At 49.2% G+C, this 18,232-nt stretch overlaps 2 protein-coding genes across 3 annotated transcripts in view; both read right to left on the reverse strand.

Annotated features, from left to right (window-relative positions):
• PKIG (cAMP-dependent protein kinase inhibitor gamma) overlaps positions 1-18,232 on the reverse strand; it is a 409,002-nt gene that overhangs the window by 266,005 nt on the left and 124,765 nt on the right. The gene's annotated exons all lie outside the window — the stretch shown is intronic.
• GDAP1L1 (ganglioside induced differentiation associated protein 1 like 1) overlaps positions 9,400-18,232 on the reverse strand; it is a 41,540-nt gene continuing 32,707 nt past the window's right edge. For both annotated transcript variants that reach the window (XM_049650747.1, XM_049650748.1), the window contains exon 6: positions 9,400-11,356. In XM_049650747.1, coding sequence (XP_049506704.1) covers positions 11,013-11,356 — 344 coding nt within the window. In that variant the 3' untranslated portion in view covers positions 9,400-11,012. The remainder of the gene's footprint in view (positions 11,357-18,232) is intronic.

An 18,232-nucleotide genomic window follows, 5' to 3' on the forward strand; every position in this document is an offset into this window, starting at 1 on the left:
ATGAAATCCCACGTTCCGTGTTTCATGTGTTCCTTTCTAAAACCCTTAAGAAAGTCCAGAACCAGGAAAGCGCAGCCTACTTTATGAAAATGGTATAGTTCTTACTTGAGCTACTCGTTAGATACAGGGTGTTCCATGACTATGGTTACTCCTTTTTTTTTTTTTTTTCCTCCTCAATTCTATAACCAAGTATATGTTCAGTCATATTATTTCTTTTTTTGGTTTTGTTTTCCAGTCATACATTTCTTAGCTTGATTTACTCCTTCCCTTTGTGTCATAGCTATGTCTGAGAGTCCTGAGGTCTGAATCAACCAGATTTGGGAGTTTTCTGGGCAGAAGGAGAGGAGTTGAGCCTCATGGGAGTAACACTGACGAGCGGGTACAAAGTCCACTCCAATGAGGTCGGCTGTGAGAGTGCCCTGTGCCCTGGAGGCCTAGACCTCTTAGTGCCTGCCTACTCGTTTGTCAGCCTTACCCGGTTGGCACCTCCAGGTAGTGTCTGTTGAAAGCTCCAGAAAGCTCTACGGCTGTAGGATTAAAAGCTCCTTAGATGTTGTACTTCCCTCTGCAGATTTCGTCAGCAGCACCAAGCTTCCTGAGTTCGTACTGTGAGCCAGGAGCTGATGGTCAGGATAAACTCTCTCCCCGCTGGAGTTTGTGGTCCAAAGTCTGTCCACTCAGAGCTTCAGGCAGGTGCTGGAGTTGCAGAGAACTTGATACATCTGTGCATTAGAGGAATTTTCAGTCTTGTGGACGAGACACAAAAGGAATCAACAACCACCATCAAGTGTTTTGTTTTTTTTTAATGTTTATTTATTTTTGACAGAGAGAGAGAGAGAGAGAGAGAGAGAGCAGGGGAAGAGCAGAGAGAGAGGGAGACACAGAATCTGAAGCAGGTTCTAGGCTGTGAGCTGTCAGCACGGAGCCCAGTGGCCGGTTTTGGGGCTTGAACTCATGAACCACGAGACCATGACCTGAGCCAAAGTCGGACGCTTAACAGGCTAAGCCACTCCGGTGCCCCTGAAATGTTCTGAGTGCTGGGGCAAGGTCAGGGCCTGGGAACATAGAGCAGGGGACAATCAGATGCCCTGGGAAATTAGAAAATATTTTCACAGAACATAACCACTCTTTTGGGTCTTGAAGGTGGGGAGGAGTTCAGACAGTTAGAGAAGGGAATCCAAGCAAGTGAGAACAGGACGCACAAAGGCACAAAGATATGCTACAGTGACTTTTATCCAGACATCCCTTCTCAAGGAACATAACATTCCCCCCATTTTCCAGAGCAACGGAGCATGAAGAAAGGCGTGAAGGACTGCAGGGGTGATGGATGTGCTATAGCATGGAGAGCCCGCAGCTAGAGGTGAGGCTACCTGGCTTTGAGCTGGATGCTGCCACTTCTGATTCTGCTTTCCTGTGTGACTCTGGATTCGTCAGTCACCATCCCTGGCTGTCAATTCCTTACCCGATAAAAGAGGGGGGTGGACTGAGTAATCCCACCAACGCGTCTGCTCTATTCCCTTTCTCTGTTCTGCTTCCCAAGCTGGTTGTGATCCTATTTTAGGAAACAACGTGAAAAGAAACTCCTACTCAGAGCTGAGGTGGCAGCTGGTTTTCTAGTGAGTGATGGAGAAGCCCACCTCTGGGTGCTCTTTGTCACCCCCCGCTTTTCTGTGCATCCATAGCCTAATGTAGTTCAGACCTGATTTGTATGCATTCATCCGGACTTACTGGACATGGGGAGCTGAGCCTCATTCCCAGAGGGATGAACTCCAGAGGCCTTACCAAAAGAAGTCTCTAAACTCAAGCCATTTTTGACAGATCACTTTTGACCAGGGAAGGGGTAGGTTCCGTTCAGAGAAACCCTGTGCAGTGTAGTCACCTTCAGAAATTGTCCCCAAAGCCCCCAATACAGTCGCTGAGTTTTGAAAGTTGAACACACAGCACAGAAAATAGGTGCCCTCCTTCCCTGGGGAGAGGGGAGGTAGTAGATTAGTACCACGTGTTTAGAAGGTAACCTAGTAGTGTCCAGACTTAAAATGGGCGGACCCAGCAACCTCTGTCTCGGGCCGTGGGCTGTGGAAAGGGGTGTAGAAGCGGGCAAACGAGTATAAAGACCTCATTGTGGCAACGTGTAACAGCGAGAAGTTGTCACGATCTGTTGTCCTACCAAATTACGGTAACTATATCAAAAATAACAGTGCAGTCACTACAAAGAATCAGTGATGTATCAGCACGGAATCTGGAGGCAGGCAGACTCGGATTTGCACTGCTTGGAACTTACAGCTGTGTGTCCTCTCTCCAGTCATTCTCTCCGAGCCTCTCCTCCTGGGAGTGTAAGGTCGGGATGATGGTGGCTTCCCTCACCCAACATTCAGGGCTTCAGTGTTCAAGGCACACTGAGGGAACCAGGCACTGTGCGAGGTCCAGTGTTAATTCAAAGAGACATGGTGCCTTTGGGGGGATTCGTCCAGCTGGGTGCAGGCAGTGAATTGAGCAACTCCCAAGCTGTGCTGAGATTCTAAAGCACAGTGTGCCCCCAGCCTACTCTGACCTTGTCACAGCCCGGGCAGAAATGGTTTGTATAAAGCGCTTAGAAAAGCAAAAGCGGGAGGAGATTAACGTGGACTCCAGCCAGACTGCCTGGGTTCAAATCCTGGCTCTGCCACACACACTCTGGCTTTGTGACCTGGAGCGAATTCCTTAATCTTCTGGCCTCGGTTTCCTCATCTGTACAATGGGGATGATATAAGTACCTAGCTCATAGGGTTGTCATGAGGATTAAATGAATAGATACCTGTAAAGTGTATCTTAAGTGGATTAGAACAGGACCTAATGTATTGGAAGTACCATACACATGTCTTCAAGGGCACAGTAAGTCTAACGTGCCATCATTACCATAACTTACTTTAAAATCAGAAGAAAGGAACCCCATACATGTCAGCACTTTAATTTTGATCAACTCAGAAGTAATTAAAATGGACAGGTAATGAATGTAGAAGGCCATGTCCCAGTGACCTAGCGTGGGAATGGGGCCTCTGAGAGTCTGCGGTCTGCTTTCAGGGCTCACGGAGGGATGAGGGAGAGCAAGAGAGGTGTTATCCAGGAGAGCCGAAAGGAAAGGCCATCTGTTTATCCGTGGGGATTTGGGGGCAAGGAAAAGTAGGTCTCCCCGTTTGAGGTGCTGTCCACTCACAGGCAAGCTAAAGGCTGGCTGACCCGGCTTTCCAGGCTGCTTATTTTGGGGAACTGGGCTGGGTGCCTTATCACGGAGCCTGCCTTCCCTCGTCTTCTCTGCCAGGGCGTGGCTGAGGTGTCTGAGTGCTTAGGAGATAAGCAGGCGGAGAAGCCTGGGAGCCACCCCTCATAAGCATCTTAATTTCTGGACCAGTGTTGTTCAGGTCCTGCCCAAACAAGCTGCTACCACCCACCGCCCCACCCCACCCCCACCCTTCCATCCCTTTTTGACTTCTGCTCCAATTGCCTGAGGATTCTGTGTCTGCTCTGTGTCTGCCAGATACTCCCCTGCTCCTGGGGACTAATGCAGGGGTGAATGGTGACTCTCATCTGGAGTTAGTAGAAGCTTTGGATTAGAGCAAGCAGACTGCATTCAAATCCTGCCTGTCCACTCCTGCCTGTCCATGGCTGTGTGACCTTAGGCAAGTCACTTAGCCTCTCTGGGCTTGTGAAATGGGGATAGGACTTTTTTTCTACCTCACTAGTCTTTGGGTGGCTTAATGAATATCATGGATGGGAAAATATTTTATAAGTTTTAAAATGTCAGGCACCCACGAGGGCTGCTTATTACTGAAGAGATTCACCTTTGTCTAGTGAAGCTAGAGCTAAAGCTAGAGCTTTGTCTTTCTCAGAAGCCTGGGCCCTGTAACCCCTGCATGGCCCCAGGAACCCTAAAATGAGCTGGTGTCACCAATATAATTTTAAAAATGCAACATTGAATTAAATTAGTAACAACTAGCATTTGTTCTAATTTTTTAAATCTGGTGCCTGACGTTTTTATTGTATTACCTCAACCTAGGCCATAGAGAAAACAGGAAGGTCTTTGGCTTCTAACACAGTTGGTTTCATATCCCAGCTCTGCCACTGTATTAGTCAACTATTCCTGTAATAATGCTTTGTAACAAACCTCCCCCAGCGTGATGGCTTATGACCACAGATGCTCACAGGTAACTGCAACTCACTGACGTGGGCGGGTCTTAACTAGTGAGTTCTGCTCCAGGCCACAGCTGGGCTCAGGTCTGGGGTCCAGACTAAAAGGGCAGCAACGACGTGGGGCATGTTCTTCTTGTGATGATCCCTGGGGCACGAAAGCCTAAGACAGATTGAACAGTACCTGCAAGCCGCTGCTTGTGTCACATCCTTCCATTGACATTCCGCTGGCTCAAGGTGGTCATATGGGCAAGCCTGGCATCTGCGGGAAAGGAAATAAAGAAAACTCCACCCACAGTGGGACATGCTACAAAATTATATGGCAAAAGCTGTGGATATATAATCCTGTTAGGAAATCCAGCAACCCAATCTACCCCTTGTGCCTTGGGTGCTTAACTCTCCAAGCCTCTGTTTCTTCATCAGTGAAACATAAAAGTCTATGTTTTGCAGAGTCAGAAATAATGTATGTGAATTTCCTAGGGCATAGTTAGTATTCAATGGATGGCAGCTATTATTATTATCAACTCCATTTTAGAAATGAGAAAACTGAGACCTCTAGGCAGTGTGGTCTTAGATTGTGAGGGAAAGATGAAACAGGTCTTTGGAGATATGTTGAAGTGACCTGGACAAGTATTCTGTGGCTTTGGGAGTAAAAGCTGTGAGCTGAAGAAAATATGGCCTCATTGTCCCCCCCGCTACGGATCTGTGAATGATGGAGAGACATTTTGCAACAGTGTAAACTTTGGGGATGCCCATTACCACGGTCTGGGTGGTGGTGGTGACTGAACTCTGATAGCCCCACATCCTCCTCCTCTCTGCTTCCCTCCATGGCACCTCACAGAAGGCTCAGCAACTGATGGATTCTGAGCAAATGTTTGCATATTGATTCTTCTTGTCCTCCACCCTAGGTTCTCTCCATGACATTCCAAGAGACAGAATGGGACCAGGGAAAAGACTCTTGGCTTTAGCTCACTCATAGTGGGATCCTGACCAAACCAGAAACCAGCCCATCTAGGGCCTCAGTTTCCCCATATGCAGAACAGGTGGGCGGACGTGCATGGTGTCTCCCAGCCTGGACTTTGAGTCTATGATTTTCTCTAACCACCTGCCTGTGCCTCATCTCATTCAGTTATTCCTTGTGTTAGAGTCTGCTAGCTGTGCACCAAGATCTGTTCTCTCCTTCCTTAGCAATGCTGTGGAACCGCAGACATTTTCCAGTCTCCTGTGCAGCTGGGCAAGGCCGTGCGATTAAATTCTCACCTATGCAATGTGAGTGGAAGTGATGTGACCCTCTTTCAAGTGTAGGCCTTAAAATACTGGACACACACTCTTCCAGCCTCTCTTTCCCTTCTGATCAGATAAAACCTGGGCCTCGCGTGCCCTGTGAATGAGGACAATGCACAGGAGGAAGGTGGGGAAACAGCATGGAAGGAGTCTGGGTCCCTGAACAAAGACAGGAGACAGACTCCAGGCCAGTTTATACCACTCCCCTCATAATGGGACAAAACTGAATTTCCACTCTCCTAAGTCTTGATGTTTTTTTTTCCCCTCTTGTTAAAAATTGCTTGGGGGGCGCCTGGGTGGCTCAGGTGGTTAAGCGTCCGACTTCGGCTCAGGTCATGATCTCATAGTTCATGAATTCAAGCCCTGCATCGGGCTCTGTGCTAACAGCTCAGAGCCTGGAGCCTGCTTTGGATTCTGTGTCTCCCTCTCTCTCTGCCCCTCCCCCACTCACATGCTGTCTCTCTCTCTCTCTCTCTCTCTCTCAAGAAAAAAATAAATAATAAACATTAAACATTTTTTTGTAATAAAAAACAAACGAAACAAAACAACAACAAAAAACTCACTTGGCCATTGTAACAATTCTGCCTTCCCTGCCTGCTGTACTCCATCTCCTTTATTCCCACTTCTCCAGGCCTGGCTTCCTTGATCTCCAGGCAGATGCCCTGGGAGATGCCCTAATGTGTTAGGTGTTTGGTGGAGACACAGCTCAGTTGGGCATCAGCCTCTCTGCCAGCTCTTCTAACAGCTGAAGACCCTGTCTCCAAACTGAGATTGACTGCTTCTCAGTCTTTGCTGTGGGCAGTCACCTTACAGTCTCAGCAGGACCAGACAGACCTCCACCTCTTCCTGCTGGTCAGTCACTGCCTTCCCCCATCCCAGGCTAAGCCTCCACTCATCACTCGAGGCAAAGTCATGTGTTAAGGCCATCCCAACATTTCTACCTCTCCAACTAGGTAGAAGAGCTATTCGGGTAGACCAGGGAAAGTTCCTGGAACTCCCCACGCCCCCACACACTAGACTAGTTACAACACTGGAAAATGGGTGGGTCTGGAGAAGGGTCATGTTTCATCATGAACTCCTTCAGGTGGTGACTCAAACTGCCGTTTTTTTCAGATGTGGCTTCTTTACTAAAGAAAATCAACACAGTGTCTAGCACTTTTAATGCAACATCTGGTCTGGAAACTGTTGTTCTCTCTACCATTTGGTGAGGACCACCAAAAGCCATTTGCTGTTATTGGGCAGAGCAGTAGCTTCTCACTGTGGGGCTATGTCAGCTTTTTTGTTCTCTGTTGTAATCTCATGTATAGAGACCTTGATTGCTCTGATGTCCCCATAATAAGACACTGACCCACTATGTTGATGACATCATGTTGTTCCCGGTGAAAAGGAAATGGCAAGTGCACCAGATGCTTTAGAAAGACCCACACATGCCAGAGGGTGGTATATAAACCTCAGGAACATTCAGGAACCTGTACCTTGTTAAAATTTCTAGGGACCCGGGGGTTAGGAAATGTCAGGCTATGCCTTCCAAGTGAAGAAGTTGCTATGCCTGCCACTAAGATGGAAGCACTGCAATTGGTAGCCCTGTTTGGATTTGAGAGGCAACGTTCACCCATTTGTGTGTGTTGCTCCAAACCATTTACAGGGTAACCCATAAGACTTCTGGTTTTGGGTGGATCCCAAAGTAGATGCAGGCTGCAGTTCAGATGCTCAGAATGACCCAGCAGATCCAATGGTGTTGAAATTGTCTGTGGTTTAGACATGGTGGGTGGAGCCTCCAGCCAGCCCTAATAAGAAACTCTCAGCACATACCCCCACGCTCTTGGAACAAAGTCCTGTCCTCTTCTGCATATAACAACTGTCCTTTTGAAAATTCGTTTCTGGCCTGCTACTGGGCCCTGGAAGAGACTGAACACCTGACCATGAGACACCAAATGACTAAGCAACCTGAGCTGCCTGTCGTGAACTGGATGCCATCTGATTGATCAAGCCATAAGGCTGGGTACGTAGAGCAGCATTCTATCAATTGGAAGTGAAACAGCTCAGAGGATGCCAACTATTCCTGCCACCTCACCACCTCTTCCTCATCCAACACCTAAGGACTTGTGACAAACTCACTCTGATCAAATGATGGAGGAAGAAAAATCTCAATCCTGGTACCAACTGGAAGTGAGTGGTTGCAGCACCACGGGGAATGCCCTCAAAGACATTGGAGAAGGAGAATCCTCACTGTGAACAGGACTTCAGGCAGTAACTGTGGTTGTCCACTATATCTAGATGGAGACAGAAGTCCAGAAAGACGGATCTACACATATTCATGGAATGGATGGTTTGGCTGGATGATCAAGAGCATGGAGAGAGCAAGAATGGAGGATTGGTAACCAGGATATCTGTGAAAGAAAGAATGTGGGCGAATCTGTAACAATGGGCACAGAAAGAGAATATTTGTATCTCCCCCAAAAGTACTCAGTAGAGGAGCGTGTTAACAAATATTTGGACAAAATGACTTGTTTTGTAGATACAAGTCATTCCCTTCCCCCAGCCACCCTAGTGCTTGCTCAATGGGCTCACATACAAAATGGCCATGGTGATCGAGCTAGAGGTTCTAGGTGGACACAACAACACGGACTCCCTCTCAGCAAGACTGATGCAGGTAATACCAGCATCAAGTACCCAACATGCACAGAATTCCTGATATGGAGCCATTCCCTGTAGGAACTAGCCACCTAGTGGCAAACTGGTCACATTGACCCCTTCCATCATGGAGAGAGCAGCGAGCAGCAATTTGTATATCCTATATATGGATTTGCCTTCTTTGACCACGACATCCACGGACATCTTGGCTCCAGTCCTGGTATTCCATACAATATTGCTTCTGACCAAGGGGTTGATATCACTGCAAAAGAAATGCAACGGCGTAATTATACCTGTGGAACTTTCTGGTCTTACCATGTGCTCTATTATCTAGAAGCAGCTATGCTTATAGAACATTGAAATGGCCTATTAAAGACTCCATTACAGCACCAGCCAGGAGACACTGCAATGTTGAGGTGATGTCCTACAGGATGCAGTATAAACTTTGTATGGCCCACAGTGCTGTTCCTTCCCCATACAGAAAACATAGGTTCAGCAGTGCTGAGGTGGGAATGGGAGACTAGCTCTCACTATTGCACATAATAGCCCATTCACAAAAATGTTGCTATCCATTCCTGAATCTTTGGACTTTTATGGTTTAGAGATTATAATTCCCAAGGAAGGAATGCTTCTGTTGGGGAATACATCAATGGTTCAACTAAATTAGTAGAAGCTGAGATTATAATTTGGCCATTTTGATCTCCTACCATTGAAACTACACGAAAAAGTTTACAGACTAGGGTTATTGGTCCTGGTCATCGAGGGTAAATGGGGTTGCTGCTGCAATGGTGGCATGGAAAACTATGTATAGGAAGTAGAGGATTCCCTGGGGTGTCCCATGGTATTTCCATGGCCAATAGTAAAAGATTAATGGACGACCACAGCAACTCAAGACCACCAAAGCCTGAGTCAGATAAAATACCCCAACCATGAGGTGCTGGTCCTCAGACAAAGAGAATATGGGATAGCTAGTGGAAAAAAGAGAAATTATAAGTATCAACAATGGCCTTGGGATCAACAACAGACATGAGGACTCTGGCAGCTATGCGGATTTTCTTCCTCGCTTGTTATGTGTGTGTTTACATTGTATACAAGGAATGCTAGTGATGGATAAATTAACATTTTAATATGTAGATTACAGTATACTGAGGAGTGCCTGTGCCCTCCAGAAGTAGAATCCGATATCTAGTGATGTTAGTGATGTTACTGATGAGGCTTTGTGAGTCTCATTTTGGAGAGAAGGTGCAAGCAGACCAGTCAACCTCATCGGGATTAGGCATGATGTCATTGTTCTTAAGTGGAGTTTAATTATGTGGAGAGTCTGTGTAGATGTTTGAGTAGCCTAAGGGGTGGACAGTGCCAGATGGTGACTCTATTATGTCCCATGCTTGTCCTATCAGGGCCCTGGCTATTTTTTTCTTTTCATCACAAAAAAAAAAAAAAATGGGCAAATTCTTATACATTTTTGCAAAATCAATAAACTATGCTTTATGTTCTATAAGTTATATCCCTGGTTTAATGTTCTTCAGACATTTTAACTCATTTTCCCTTCTGGGAATGTGACCTGGGTATACCCCGGTCTATGTCCAAGTTAACACAAGCAGATGGTTGTGAACATGCTCTGTAAACTGAGAAGCCCTGTGTCCAAGTGAGGTGGGTTTATGCCAAGGTCAGGACATTGCAAAGTCCACCCAGAAGCCATCTCCACAACCAGCAACTTGAGACCCGGACTTTATTCTTGCTTGCTCTTGCGAACCGCTGAATCTGAACCTCGAGTCTCTGCCTCTCTGCCCCAAACTTTGGAAAGGAGAGATGGATGGACAACACAGGTCTAGAAATGAAAAGCAACTGCTCCTCCTGAATGCTTTATTGGGGGCTTTCGGTGGTTTCTAAGCATGAGCGGCAGTGACACCCAGACCTTCTCCCAACATGCAAAAGGCACAGGAAAGTGAGACACGACCAGGGAGGGCAGCAGGGATGCAGAGACACCACACTCCCCTGCTCCATGTGGCATGGTGGGGCACAGGGGAAGCCCCACGTGTGATGGGGAAGGTGGGCAGTAAAGTAGGTGGCTTTGGCAGAGGCAGAGGGAAGGACCTGAGTCCATCCACCTCCAGACCCACCCCTGCACGCAGGCCAGGACTGACCTTCTGAGAGAAGGTCAACATGGCTTTCGCTGCAAGTCCACCTCCCATGGTGGGAAGTCAACCCCCAGCGGGAAGAGGTGATGGGTGGGTGCTCTTCCAGGGACTTCTGGTAAAGCAAACACATTGGCCAAATTAGGAGGGGACGAGAGGGCGTGCTCATGGTGTCGGTCCCAGGCATGGCCTGGTGGTTGGGTGCCACTGTCTTGGCTTGTGCCAGTGCTGTCTCAGTCCACGTGCAGGAGAAGAGTGGAGCCCCTTGGGGTCTTCAGGAGCCTCCCCAGGGTCCGCGGTCTCCAGCCCCAGCCCCAGCCGGAGGCACCACTTGGAAGAGTCAAGTGTTGATGTTGGCTTTGTCCTGTGGAAGAGTTCCCTGGGCAAGAGGGAAGGGGAGGCGAGGGGATCAGGCCCTCTGAGCCCCCAGCACCTCCCAGAATCTGGGCCCTGGTGGATCAAACAGCCTGGGACTCACCTCAGATCCTAACCAGTCCCCACAGTTCCATCTTGAGACCTTGAATCAAAAGAAAAGGCATTCGTGTTTTCTGTTCTCTCTCTCTTTCACACTCACGCTCACTCTTTCTCTCCTTTAGTAGAGCCGTGGCCTCAACTCACGGCATTGGCAACGTCTACTTCTAAACTATGGAATGTTTTCACATTGACGATAGAATTACTCCAAACGGGGTGGGGAGTGGCTGTCCAAGTGTTCATGAGACAGTGTGTTACTGAGAGCTTGCTGGGAATCACACAGTACAGAGACACCGACAGGCGCTGAGCCCGGGCCTGGCTCTAGATGTATTTTTTCTTGAGGTACCAGTAGGCAAAGTAGCCCATCCCCCCCAGGGAACCCATGAGGAAGGACGCCCCAAAGAAAGATGGGGGTTTCCGCTTGACCAGCCGGAACGCGTTGGGGATGACGGCCGACAGCAGGGTGGTGTGGATGTCTCCGAGGACTTTCCGGAAGGCCAGGCGCCTCTGGACCCTCTCAAAGAAGGACTGCAGGTTGGGCCGGCTCCCATCTTCCCAGTATTTCTTGGACAGTCCCAGGAACTTGAGACGGTGCAGGGTGGCTCCCAGGAGGACATCGGCGAGGGTGAAGGCACAGCCACAGAGCCACAGCTCACATTTCTGCCCTGGGGGGAAGGGAGAGGAGATGGGGGTGGACAGGTCAGCTTCGTCCCATCAAGCTGATGGGACTTCTCTCCCTTGGACTCCTCCAGTCTCTGCCTGCCCGCCACAGCACTGCCCCGAGGTCACTCACTTCCATACAGCTTTAATGATGTTTGCCTTATGCTTATACCACCTCTATTACTATTTTTTCTTTGAACCAACTGACTTTTTAAGTGCAAATATATGTATTTAAACTCTAGCCTCCTATGTCTAACTTCCCATTTTACAGCTCCACTTGGATGTCCACTATGCATTTCAAGCTCGGTATGTCCAAAATAGAATTCCTGATAGTCACTTCCAAACCCACCACAGTCTTCCCCATGTCAGCAGCCACATGCCTACCCTGTCAGTTGCTCAGGCCACAGCCCCATGCCACATCGAGTCCTCTTTCTTTCATTCCTCATGTACAGTATGTCAACAATTCCCATCGGCTTCTCTTCAAAATACATCCAGAGTGTGATGTTACCTCCATTGTTACCATCCTAGTCCAAACAAACATTCTCTCCTACCTGGGTTATCATCATGTCCTCTTACAAGGTCTTCTTGATTCTTCCCTGGACTTCCTAGAGTGTGTTCTCAACATAGCAGCTGGAGGGACTGAAAATGGGCATGGCTGGCCTGGGGGACCCAGTGGATAAGTGGATGATTCATGAGAAGTCAAGATTAGAGAAGTGGATGCAGATAAACTAGTGAAAAGGCTTAAAAACCAGGCAAAGGAATTTGGACATTGACATGGTCAGTGGGGAGAATGGCGGGGTTTTGAACAAAGGTGATGTAGGAGACCCGAGGAGCTGCCTGTCCACCTCCAGGCCTTTGCCCCTGCTGTGTCTCAGGCCTGGAGATTCCCCTCTGCCTCCTCTCTGCCTCCACTTCCTGTGAGGTCTGCTGTCCTAGGAAGCTTGCTTCTGCATCTTTGAGCAGGTGTCCCTTTCAGCTCAGAAATTTCCTTAATCTGATGCCCTCCACCATCAAAGCCTGATCCCTTCCATCCCTTTCACTCTGCATCTTCTTGTTCATTCATTTATTCATTAATCCAACACATGTTTATGTATGTGTTGGACATGAAGACCTGACCTGACATGACACAGGACAAGACAGTGTCTTGAGGGGTTGATGGTTTCATGGAACGAGGAGGTAAAGTGTAATGAAGGCCCTAATAATCTGAAGTTTGTTCTTGAACAACATAACCTTCAAGATGCCCATTGGATAGGCAAAGGGAGATGATGAGTCAGCAGTTAGAGGTACATGTACCTAGTTCAGGTGTACATAATCAGCATGGAGGTGGGGGGACATCAGCGAGAAAGTGAGTGCAGACGGATCTGAGAATAGGACCAAGGACTGAGCTTGGGAGTTTTAAGATTTAGATATTGGGCAGCAAGGAGAAACCAGCAGAGGAGCATAAAAAGGAGCACCTGGGAGGTGGGAGATGAACCAGGAGACTGTGTTATCCTGGAAGTCAAGGTTAGGAAGTGTCCCAAGGAGAAGGGAGTGCCCGGCTGTGTTCAAACGCCGCAGAGAGGTCAAGTAGGAGGCTGAGAACTGTGGTGGCATTTGGTGACTGGTGACCATGACAAGAGTAGATGCTGATGCTGAAAGCCTGGTTGGAAGGAGTTCAAGAGAGAAATGGAGGAGAGGAACTGGAGACGGTGAGCGAAGATCACTCTTTCAGGGAATTTCGCTGTAATGGGAAGGATATGTCAATATGAGAGACAGGTCCAGAGTGTCTTTGCAAGTTGGGAGAGGAAACTCAGGATGTTGATGGGAATGATCTAGCAGAGAGGGGATGACACTACAAAAGACAGTGGAGGGAATTACTGACGTGAGTCCTTGAACGGGATGGCTAGTATTCACGGGGAAGAGGTACTAGTCGAAGGACAGTTCACTCTTGGGAATACGAGGGAGTGTGCGGTACTACGTTTCATCAAATCTAAGTTGCTGTCAAACGTAAGACATCCACCCTGGAGAGAACAATGGTGCCAATTAAACTTTGTGAGAAACACTGCAATTTCAGAGATGCTGAGATGTGACATAACAGAGGTGCACCTTCGAGCTGCTAAAACATGGTTTGTGTATGGGCACTGATGCTGGTCAGGGAGAGGTTGTGGGGTCAGGGATCTGAGGGTCTCCTCCTAAAGCTTCCATTTTCTCAGTGATATAGAAACAGTCAGTGAGGGGAGGGGTGGAGGCAGTGGTTAGAAGGTTGAGGAGGAAGAAGAAAGTATTATTAAGTAGTCACCTGGGGAGGGGGACAGGGGTGGCCCAGGGCAGCCGGAGAGCCATCTAAGGCTAGTGGTCTTGAATCCAAAGTGAGACCAGCCTGCGTGCACGTGTATTTCTCTAGCCACACTTGGGTTCACAGGTGCCGGTGCTGACTAGGTCAAGAGTCGGGTGTAACCATGTTTGAGGTTTTGCAAAGTATGATAAAGCAAGAGAAGGGCATGGAAGCCGATGGTGCAGGCCAAGGAGTGCTCTTGCTGGTGGGAGCTTACTGCTAGGTCCGGAGCAGGGTGAGATCAGGATGGGGGCGAGGGGCAGTGAAAGGAGGCAGGACCAAGGGCCTGAAGACCCCAGTGACAGACTGGAGGAGACAGACAGGTTTGAGAACAGGACCAAGGACTGAGCGCTGGGGCGCTCCAAGGTTCTCCAGTGAACGAGGAGAAGCCAGCAAAGGCACATGAGAAGGAACAGCCTGTGAGGTGGGAGATGAACCAGAGCACGTGCTGTAATTTCCTTAATCCTCATGACAACCCTATCAAGTAGGGATTATTATCCCCACTTTACACATGAGGCAACTGAGGCACAGAGAGGATAAGTAACTTGGTCAAAGCCACACAGCTAGTACACGGCAGAGCAGAGCCTGGATTTGAACCCAGGCCATCTGGTTGCAGAGTCTGTGCTTACAACCACTACACAACACTGCTTCTTTCCGTGTGCAGATGAAAAAGCGCGTATGCATGTATCTCCACATACACTCGGGCCCCTGGGTGGCTCAGTCAGTTAAGCATCCGACTCTTGGTTTCAGCTCAGGTCATGATCGTATGCTTTGTGAGACTGAGTCCCGAGTTGGGCTCTGTGCCGACGGTGCACAGCCTGCTTGGGATTCTCTCCCTCTCTGCCCCTCCCCTACTCACACTCACTCTCTCTCTCTCTCCCTCAAAATAAATAAACTCTAAAAAGAGAAACAAAGAGGTGTATTCTTTGTTGGGTCTGTGTGCAGATCTATGTGTCTGCTGGCCTATGTGTTTGCCTGCTCAGGTCCCCGCGGCTGATTGTGTGTACACACGTGGATATCCGCACACCTGGGCATCTGTGTCCATGTGGTGTGGAATCCCCGCGTGTATACATGAAGTGTCTGCCCACATCCACTTGGCTGTTGGCCTGCAGACAGATGCTCACGAGCATGTATGTGCACGTCGCTAAGTGTGGCCATGCCTGTGTTTACGTCTGTGGGCAAATTCTGATAGCCATGACCACCACGTATGTAGACATCTGGTATGTCACCAGAGGGCCAGACCCATTCGGTTTCCCCTCCCCTCCAGCTATGCGTTCCCTTCGGAAAGCCCCCAGCCCTGGACAAACTCTGTCTTGTGCCTTCTCCGAGTCTGCCAGCTGAGTGTGCTGGAGACAGTGACACTGACCGGCTATGCCTCAGATTCATAACCACAAAGCCCAAGACAGCACTCAGCCATGCCTGGGCCTCTGATAGTTCTGGAGTAGGCTGGCTTCCCCACGCCCTGCAAAGACAACCACACTCCTCTCCTCACACTCTGTCCCCAGTCCTCACTCAGCTGATGATGCCACCGCGTGCTTCGTTCAGAAAACAGGAGCCTTCATGGGGCGCCTGGGTGGCTCTGTCGGTTAAGCGTCCGACTTCAGCTCAGGTCATGATCTCATGGTCCGTGAGTTCGAGCCCCGCGTCGGGCTCTGTGCTGACAGCTCAGAGCCTGGAGCCTGTTTCAGATTCTGTGTCTCCCTCTCTCTCTGCCCCTCCCCTGTTTATGCTCTGTCTCTCTCTGTCTCAAAAATAAATAAACGCTAAAAAGAAATTAAAAAAAAAAAAAAAGAAAGAAAAGAAAACAGGGGCCTTCAGGGGTGCCTGGGTGGGTCAGTCAGTTAAGCGTCCAACTTCAGCTCAGGTCATGACCTCACAGTTCATGAGTTCGAGCCCCGTGTTGTGCTCACTGCTATCAGCTCAGAGCCTGGAGCCTGCTTCGAATTCTGTGTTTCCCTCTCTCTCTGCCCCTCCCCTGCTCACACTCTGTCTGTCTCTCTCTCAAAAATAAATAAACATTAAAAAAATTAAAAGAAAATAGGAACCTTCAGCCAGAAAAGCCCTCACTCCAACCAGGAAACCTACAAAGCCAGTCACCTACATGCACACTACCTTGGGCCACCTCGCGGTGGAGGGCGCCAGCCACCTCCTCTCGTGGCCAGGTCCTCTGTGGCTCTCTGCCCACCACCCCCCGTCCGAGGCCACACATCTTCCCTTTGCCTTCCAGACCTGCTCTCCTCCCTTCTCCGCACAGCTCTGCGCCACAGGAGAATGACTTGATGGAAAAACCGGTGGGGCTCCACGCCCTCTGGCTCCAGCCACTGGGGAGCAGAGGCAGGAGATGGGAGGGTGGGCGAGAGTGAGGTCAGAGTCTTGCTTCCCTCAGTGTCCTCTCTGTGCATCGCCATGGACTGGGTGTGTCCACAGACTGAAGGTCACAGCTCCTGCCAGGGGGTTCCCCTCTCCACACAGCCTCTCTGTCCAGGTTCCTGACGCTGCTCCCACACCTCACAACCTCAGGCCCAGGGCACTGCATTTGTCCCTGTGCTCTCCCTGCATCCTGCCCACATATTTGTAAATAGTCCTTTAAGTGCTTTTCACCTTTACCTGATTCGAGGTGCCCTGTTTCCTATGGGGCCCCTGCCTTGAAGCAGGTCCCTAGCGTCCCCTCCTGGACTGGGTGCCATCCATCCTGCAGCACTGATTTCTCCCTCCCACTGGGTTACTTCTACCAGCTTGAAAATATGCTCTTGGATGTCCCATCTTAAAATTTTTTTAATGTTTATTTTTGACAGAGAGAGAGAGAGAGAGAGAGCATGAGCTGGGGAGGGGCAGAGAGAGAGGGAGACACAGAATCCGAAGCAGGCTCCAGGCTCTGAGCTGTCAGCACAGAGCCCGACGAGGGGCTCGAACTCACAGACCGCGAGATCATGACCCGAGCCAAAGTTGGACGCTCAACCAACTGAGCCACCCAGGTGCCCCTTGGATCACCTATCTTAAAAAAGATTCCTCTCTTCACCCCGCATCCTTCTTCAGGTACCATCCCATCTCTCTACTCCCACAGCTAAACATCGCAAAAGAGGTGTCTTCATTCTTCACCTCGTGTTTACTCTTTAGCCTTCAGCCCCCACATTCCAACTAAACTGCCCTTGGCAAGGTCACAGCCAACAGCCATGAGACAAAATTCATGGCTTGACACTGTTCTTTCCTTAAAGCACAATCCTTTCTGGGTTCCATTCACACAAGGGTCCTACATCACTGGCTCCTGTCTCTGTCGGCTTTGCTGGCTCCTCTGCCTCTACCCTCTCCTCGATGTGGGGGGATCTCAGGGCAGGTGTGGTAGTTTTAAAAATATGCTCACAAAGGGCACCTGGGTGGCTGGGTCGGTTGGGCATCCAACTCTTGATTTCAGCTTGGGACATGGTCTCACGGTTCGCGGGTTTAAGCCCCTGGTCTGGAGCCTGCTTGGGATTCTCTCTGTCCCTCCCCTGCTTGCGTGCAAATGCTCACTCTCAAAAATAAGCATGTGAACTTTAAAAAAAGTATACGCTCACGAACTACTCAATACTTCTCCAATGGAACCCAATTTCCCTCCCCTTGAATATGGACTGTATTTTGTGACTTGCTTCTAGTGAATAGAATGTGACACAAGTGACAGTGACTTCCAACAGTAGGTCATAAAAGGCATTGTGGCTGCTTCTCTCTCTACATTCACCCGTTCAGGGGAAAGCGATCAGCCATGTTGTAAGGAATCTCAAGCAGCCCCACTGAAGCTTAGGTAATGAGGAACTGAGGCCTCCTGCCAATGGCCAGCGGGGAACTGAGACCTCTAGTGAAGAACCATGTGAACGAGGGGCGCCTGGTCTGACTTGGGCTCAGGTTCTGATCTCACGGTTCATGAGTTCGAGCCCCACATTGGGCTCGCTGCTGTCAGTGTGGAGTCTGCTTTGGATCCTCTGTCCCCCTTCTCTCTGCCCCTCCCCTCACTCTCGCTCTCGCTCTCTCTCTAAAGTAAATAAACATTAAAAAAAAAAAGAACCACGTGACTGAGCCATCTGGGAAGTGGAGTCTCCAGCTCAAATGACTGCAGCCCCAGCCAAGCTTGAGTGCAACCTGCATCATGCAACCATAAAGTAGAACCAGCATCTACCCTGCTCCAGAATTCCTGAGCCACAGAAAATGTGTGATGTAAAACATGTGGGTTTTGTTCCTGTTTCAGCCCCTAATTCAGGGGAAATTTGCTGGGCAGCAAAAGGACACATCAGCCCTTGACTCCTCTGTTTTGTCTCTCTCCACTGTCTCCCTGGATGAATTGCCCAGTTCTATGGCTTTAAATACCACATATATGCTGGAGTCTCACCAATCTCTCTTCAGATTCCGGCCTCTCCATTACAAGGCAGACTAGAATACTAATGGCTATGTGACACCCCCTCTTGGGTGTCTGAAAGGCATCTTGAACTCACTGTGCCTCAAACTGAACACTCAGCCTCCTTTGCCCATATCAGGAAATGGCACCACTCAGTAGCTCAGACCAAAACCCAGTAGTCATCCTTTTCCTTACTCTTCC

The sequence above is a fragment of the Panthera uncia genome (assembly GCF_023721935.1).
Source record: "Panthera uncia isolate 11264 chromosome A3 unlocalized genomic scaffold, Puncia_PCG_1.0 HiC_scaffold_11, whole genome shotgun sequence".
NCBI classification, from domain to species: Eukaryota; Metazoa; Chordata; class Mammalia; order Carnivora; family Felidae; genus Panthera; species Panthera uncia.